Genomic DNA, 7,703 nt, shown 5'->3' with positions numbered 1-7,703 from the left:
ACCTAAAAACAGGAGTAAGAAATAACAAAAACACAGTAAATTAATCATTTTGGTATTTAGATTTAATGTTATCGGGTTAGTGTTGTTTGTTTATATTTATTTATAATTTATAACATGCACAAAATAAAAAAATTAATATTAGTCACATGTATTCACAATTTATAATTACAAATATCAGCACACGTACACACCTATTCGTTCGAGAATCGCCGCACACATCTGAGGGTCTGACCCTGCCTATTCTTTTTAAGCTCTTGTCTTTGCACTTTCTCTTTCCTCTATCTCTCTAGTCCACGTATGCATACGTCATAATACGCACTCACGATACATTCAATTCATCACTTTTGCATCGTAAAGTTCCCATTTTACAATTACGCGACAGCCTGGTGATAACAGAGAAAAGAGACAGATAGGATGTTGATATAAGTCACAGTTATGATTTCACAGATTCGAGACAGCTTGTTTGCCCAAACGGTCCCAGGCTTTCGCCCGTGCACGCTAAGTGACTTTCATTACAAGCATTTAGCTTTCCGAAGTTTATGACAATGATTGTTTGGCATTGACAGCTGTGAATTTCGCACCAGTAAGTTGCCTGACTTTGTTTCATTATGTTATCAACTCAATTTCATATTTATTTTCACATTTTCACTTCGCAGTTCTTCTTTGTTTTTTTTCCGTTATTTACACGTGTAGTTCATTTCATTGTTATTCATATTTGATATCATTTATCACATACTGCCATGACGCTCTTGTCTGTCCGTTACAACTGTCAAGAATTAATGCGATTGGCGAAGCGTAGTGACAGCGGGCCAATAGAGAGCAGGTCCTTGCCATAATGCGCTTTGCGCACCAATTTGCGTAAGTGCGTTAATCAAGCTGGATAGTTTGGCCGAATATTCGGTATTCGGCCTGAGGCCAAATATACTATTTGTTGCAACACTAATTACCATGCAATGCCCCCTACCTAGTTGGCACCCTCCAAAAGCAGTAACAGTCATATGGGATATCAATCAGTGGCAAATCAAATGTGGAGAAGATGCTCTATCTACCTTAGGTTAGTTTTACAGCACAGTATGTCCATTAGCATGTTTGAATGCTTGCCACAGCAAATGGTATGAAGGATGTGCATTGAAAAAAAAGATTGGAATATTGGTTTTTAAAATGAACCAATTTTGATATATCAGGAACATTCTGATATGCTGATATATCAGATTGGTATAGGTTACATCTCTAATTAAAATTTCATATTTAGAAATAGAAGATCTAAATAATTAAAAATATACGAAAAACTCATTAATAAAATTTTAATAAAAATGCCAATTTAATTACATTCTTAATTTCAAGTAATTTGGATTTTTTACAGCTAAATTGTCTGAAATACAAAATTTTACTTATATTAATAATACATTATCTAAAGTTTTAGAGATATCATGAAAGCTTTATACTTCAATTTTACCATTATAAATAGTACATAAATACACATCAAAAGTCATTAGCAGCTTCATATATGGTTTGCTCAGTTGACAGATTAAAAATATAGTTAACAAAGATCTTTAGTTTGAATCTGTCATCTAGTAATTGTCTTTTTTTATCTACATTAATTTATCAATTTAAAATCATTATTTTATCTTGTGTTAAATAATCAAAAATAATATTCAGAAAGTTGCAAATAAGTAGTTAATAATATTTTTATTAATGAATGAAGACAATGCATTGTCTAAGTCACATGTAACTTAATTTCTATTGGAAATGCAAATATTTTCAAATTATGAAAAACTGTTTTAAAATATAGTTTGCAACTTATATTTTTACAATTTTACAAGTAATTGAAACTTAAACTTATAGAAAAGCACATCTGCTATAATAACAGAAATTGGATTATAGCAGTATTTAATTTTATTATTTAACTTTTTTCATTTACATTAAATTTTAAGTTTGATTTCTTGTACTGAAATTACTTGTCAGAATTGCTAAGTTGCAAAATGAAGTTGAAATAGAATTGAATTACACAAATAAAGCAATGAATCAATAAATTTTAAAAATAGTATAATATAAAATGTTAATAAATTAGACAGACCACTCCCAAAAAATTCCTGAGATTTTTTTTTAATCCTAAAACATTCAATTCTGGGTCTCCCATAGTGATATATTAAGACCTTTACGGCCATTCAACCACTAAGTTGAAAATTATTATGAAGTTACTTTATAAAAGTAATTATACATAGTTTATGATATGAATTATTATATCTGACTTCCTTATAAAATGTTTTGAAGTTACTAGTTGTTCTGCTCAGTTGTGAATGATTATTATTTTTGTTTTCTTTATGTTGAAATTGTAATAGCAAATTATATTAACTTAGATCTAAGTATTTAAGTTAAATTATATTAACTGAAATAGTTAATTTAATATTTGAATTATAAATAATTGTTTCGTGTTTTATAATCTGTATAAGTTTAGCTATATAATTATTTCAAAGAATGGTTATTTTCATTAAAAATTATATATTTTTATTTAAGGTCTTGGTTGTTCATTCTACATCAAATAGTTCCTATCCTACTCCGTGTAGAAGCAGTTTAAGTTCACCATTTCATATGTATAAATCTCCTAATGATACTCCACAAGGATCACAATCTCCTAATTTGACTACCATTTCACAGTCATTAATGAAAACTTTCAGAAATTCTCTATCATTTTCAGTAAGTTTTTTAATATTATTTAAATATTTGATTTTTTTTTAATCAGTCAATCAATCAATGCATTATTCAAGACAGAAGGTTTTTCCAGTTACAGAGGAATACATAAATAAATCAATTGTATTATTTATAATTATTTTCATAAAAAAGGTAAATATTTTATACATAAACATTTTAGTATGATTTTTAAACCTATTATAAAAGTTTATTTAGTAAATTCACAATTTTTAAAGTTTCATTTAATTTTAAAGATTTCTAGTAAACTCAACTTTTTACATTATCAAAATTATTGTAAATAAATGATATTCAGACATTTGATAAAATAAGCAAAAATATTGTTGGCCAAATTAAATAATTGCTTCACTTTTAAATATCAGGTGTCATATATTAAAAAAATTTGCTTGATATCAAATTTTCTCACAAAAATTGTTTTACACATTTGTAACATTATGTTTTAGACAGAACTTTTAGAAACAAAGATAAAAAATATTTATTATAATATATATAATAGAAAAAAGGAGAATATTATCTCCCCTTCCTGACATACAAAACAAACTTAGCAGAAAAATAAAAGAGAATGCATGAGATCAATATAGGCAATACAAACCTCAAATTTAAAAGATAAAAGGAATTAAGATTGAGAAATATGGAAAAATAAACATTGAAAGGTAAGAATTAAATTTGAAATATTGTAATAGAAATGACTGTTCTGAACATGAACTGAAAGATTTGAAAGTGCTTACAAAAAATATTCAAGTTTGGAAAACGTTTTGAAAAGTTTGGAAGCTGATTAATAGTTTGTTATTAATTATTAATAATTATTGTGTTTTAAATACAACTCTTAAACTGTTACAAAAATTTTTATTAATTGTATTTTGATATCAATACTAAAAGTAATTAATTAATAAATGAATAACTTTTTTGTAACTGAACACTATTGATGAAACTGGATATTTTACAAGAAATTTAACTTTATTGAAAAAACAAATTATTAAAATATTTATTGTAAAACTTAAAAATCCATGTATGAACAATACTTAAAAAAAAAGTTTTAATTGAAAACTAAATACAAACAAAATTTGCTGTTTTCTCTTATACTTTTCAACCATAAAAATACAATATACTGACAGAATCAACCTTTCCTTTTTTTTTTTTAATTTATATTACCTTTAAATTGTTTTAATTCAATACTGTGTAAAGAAAAAACTTAATACATCTACTACAGGATTGAATTTATTATGTTTTATGTGAGTGAATGTGTGGATAACAAATGAGGAGATATGAAAAAAGAAAACTAAGTTAAATTTTGATGTTTTCAGGAATTCTCAAAAAACTATATTTTTTGCATGAGGTTTGTTATGAAATGAGTAAAGTGTACAGTAAATGTAAAGTGTGTATTATAGCAAAGCGAATATCCATATCCATAAAACCGTATTTGATAAGTATAATAAAATACTTAATTGAAAAGGTATCTAAGTGTATTAAGATATCTTATTCTATGGAATCATCCTCAATTGTAATCCATTCTCAAATTTCAATATATATGTAATTTACATTATTTTTAAAATTTTATATGAATAATATATATATATATATATATATATATATATATATATCATAAAAATTATTATATACAGTGGAATCTTCTTATTATGATCATTTTGGAGCATGCTACAATGATATGTAATAATNAAGAAAAAAGTTACATAAAAGTTACAATAAAAGTTACATTTAATTCATGAAAATTTGCCAGTTGATTGCTAATACTAGATCTATAGCTAACCAAAGAAGTTGAAATGTGAACAGTTCTGAAAGAATTGCATTTTCAGCCCCTCAATCAAAAAATGATTTATGAAAGAAATATGATAAATTACCTACATTGATCAACATGACCACTTCAGAGTTAATGAATTTAAGTTCCTTAAGCAATTTTGAATTAATTTATCTAAAATAGTTGGATAAATTTTCCATTTTATTAAAATTTTTTGAAATTTATTTATATTAATTAGTTATGTTTGATTGGTTATAAACTAAGATTTTGCTTGATAAATTTATATGCTATAAATTTTATTTAAAAGTAATTTGAATATTAAAATTAAGTCTCCAATGCTGTATATACTAAACCATTAAAATGCATTAGACTGAGATAAAGCTTAATTGCTGTACTTCTGAAACATTTAATAAGGTTTCCTATTTTTTAATTCTTACTAGTATAGATAATTTATGCTAATTTACATTTTTTATATATTATTTTATATTTTATATTTTTTTAATTTACATTTTACTCAGCCGGTAGGTTCCATTGTCAATGTAATTTACTTAATGTAATTTCCAAAACATAATTTATACTAATGTTTCTTTTTTATTATTTCAAATATAAAAATTATATTAAAATTGCACTTATCAACTAATTTTTAATTTTTTGAGGAAATTTTGGAATGTATAAATAAAATTATTATTAGATTGATGAAATTATTAAATGCATTTTAATTTATCATATGTTTCATATTGCAGCAAAATAATATAGATGAACAAGAAGGAAGAAAAGAACAGTGGATTCAAGAGATTGGTAAATTTCTAAACAGTTTTGTTTTATATATTCATTTTAATTAAATAAAAATATTAAAAAATAAAACGGCTGCTAAATTTAAAATTTTCAATTTAATTCATTCTATTTTTAATATTGACATAAGATAGCACATATAGTAATTTTAATTAAAGACATAAATTAATTAAATCTGAAAATATCATTTATAAAGATGATTTATTAACAGAAGACAATATATAATTTACAAAATCATCACAAAATTAAATCTGAAAATATTTTGTTTTGTATGAATATCTAAATAAAAGTCAAACTTAACATATAGAATTCTTTCATATAAACAGCAAATTTATGATAATTAGAAATTGACTATTGACGAAAGAATGCAATTTGGAAATCATTATCTAATGTAATTTTTTTGAAAATTATTAATATATTTAATAATTTGAATTTAAGTACTTAAATTCTTTTAATAAAAATGCACTTTTTTTAAAGAAATAAATTCCTAAGTGATTCTTTTTATACAGTTATACACTGAATATTGTTTACATACTATATTTTTATATTACATAAACTTTCAGTTTTACATTTTTCTGTCAGTCTCATAGTAATAGAAATCCTGCAATTTTTGCTTTACTATAAAAACCTCATTGCAACTTCTTTTCCTCTCCTTTGCTATTATTTTTCAATTGGTAAACAATCCAAAGGTGAAAAGCAGCTAATGAGTTGCAAGAATACTAATCTCAACAAGTGCTACAAGTTGTCATAGACACAGGTAACCTGAATGACTGAGACTTAAGTTGTCAGCTTACTACTATGGTGGATTTGGAAAGAGTGAAAAAAAAATATACGCAGGTGTGAGGACAGTCTGGAAAAAACAGTGGGAGATTATCAATGCTGTTTTAGAAAACACAAATCAATTATAGATCAGATTTCTACACTAAGACTGATTCTAGAGAAATGCTAAGAATATAATATTGAGATAACCAACTTTTTATCGATTACAAAAAAGCTTATGATAGTATAAGAAGAGAGAAAGTTTGGGAGAGTCTTCAAGAATTGGGAATTCCTCAAAAACTTATAAATCTCACAAAGTTAACTTTAGGAAAGACTGAGGGTATGGTTAAGATCAGGGGATATATTTCAAGAACATTTGCAATAAAGAAAGGGCTTAACCAGGGAGATGCACTTTCTACAGTTTTATTTAACTTGGTATTAGAAGTGGTAATGAGAAAAGTATATAAAGAAATAGATGTGGATGCAGGTGGAACAGTTTTCAATAAACATTTACAATGCTTAGCATTTGCCAATGATATTGTTATATTGGGAAGATCTAAAGAAGTAATTGAGGAGACATTTAAAATAATGGATGATGCAGCTATAAATAAAGGCTTAGCAGTTAACAATGAAAAAACAAAATATATGAAGTTAACAAGGAAAGAATGTCAGTGGTCAAGGGGACAAATTCTATAAATAAAGGACCATAAATTTGAAAGTGAATAAATTTCAATACTTAGGAACACAGTTAACAGAAAAGAATGAAATTGATCAGGAAATAAAGGTAAGAATGACAGTGGGAAATAAAAGCTATTATACATTAAGAAGAATTATAACATCTAAAAAAATATCAAAATGCAGTAAGATTAGAATATATAAAACTATTATAAGACCTGTAATCATGTATGGTTCTGAAACTTGGACACTGACAACAAAACATGAAGAACAGTTGAGAAGGTTTGAAAGGAAAATTCTGAGAAGAATATATGGACCAGTGCAGGATAGAAGAGAGTGGAGAATTAGAAGTAATAAAGAACTTGAAGATTTATATGAAAATCCTGATATTGTAACAGAAATTAAAAGAGGGAGATTTTGTTGGGTTGGGCATTTAGAACGGATGGAACCTGAGAGAAAACTCTATCAGGTGTACAGAGAAAGGCCAGAGGGAAGAAGACCAAGAGGGAGACCAAGAAAGAGATGGGAGGAGGATGTGGAGGATGATTTGAGAAAGATGGGTGTGAGTTGTTGGAAAGGAAAAACCCAAGATAGAGAGGAATGGTTGAAAATCCTGGATGAGGCCAAGGTCTTTCAGTTACTATGAGTGCCAAAGAGAGAGAGAGTGAGGACAGCCAGTTTTGCTTCTTATTTTGTTATTTATTTTATTCTTCACTTAAGGTGCAATGGTAAGATCGCATCAAGAGACATCTTGGAGAGAAAAAAAATGTTACTAGAATCCTAGTTAGTTTTCTCCAGTATAGGAAACCAAACATAGGAAGGCTATGATTTGATTTGGAGGCATAAATTAAATTGAATTTAGAGCTAAACTATATTTATTTACATGAAATAAGTAATATATACAGTAGACCCCCTATAACATGGGTTCCAATAACATAGATTCCTATGACGCGGCAAAAAAATTGCGGCAGTATTCGTATAACGGGGTGCGTAAAACGTGGTAAAACGTCAT

The 7,703-nt window shown here is 26.5% G+C and overlaps 1 protein-coding gene across 1 annotated transcript in view; it reads left to right on the top strand.

Moving 5' to 3' along the window:
* LOC111628448 (trichohyalin-like) overlaps window positions 1–7,703 on the top strand; it is a 75,086-nt gene that overhangs the window by 6,394 nt on the left and 60,989 nt on the right. The window contains exons 4-5 of the mRNA XM_023372245.1: window positions 2,518–2,697; window positions 5,209–5,263. Of these exons, the coding sequence (XP_023228013.1) occupies window positions 2,518–2,697; window positions 5,209–5,263 (235 nt within the window). The remainder of the gene's footprint in view (window positions 1–2,517; window positions 2,698–5,208; window positions 5,264–7,703) is intronic.

This window comes from Centruroides sculpturatus, unplaced genomic scaffold (genome assembly GCF_000671375.1).
Source record: "Centruroides sculpturatus isolate CEXI.00-Female unplaced genomic scaffold, Cexi_2.0 scaffold320, whole genome shotgun sequence".
Classification (NCBI taxonomy): Eukaryota; Metazoa; Arthropoda; class Arachnida; order Scorpiones; family Buthidae; genus Centruroides; species Centruroides sculpturatus.
The sequence above is the reverse complement of the archived record's forward strand: the minus strand, read 5'-3'. Positions and strand labels throughout refer to the sequence as shown.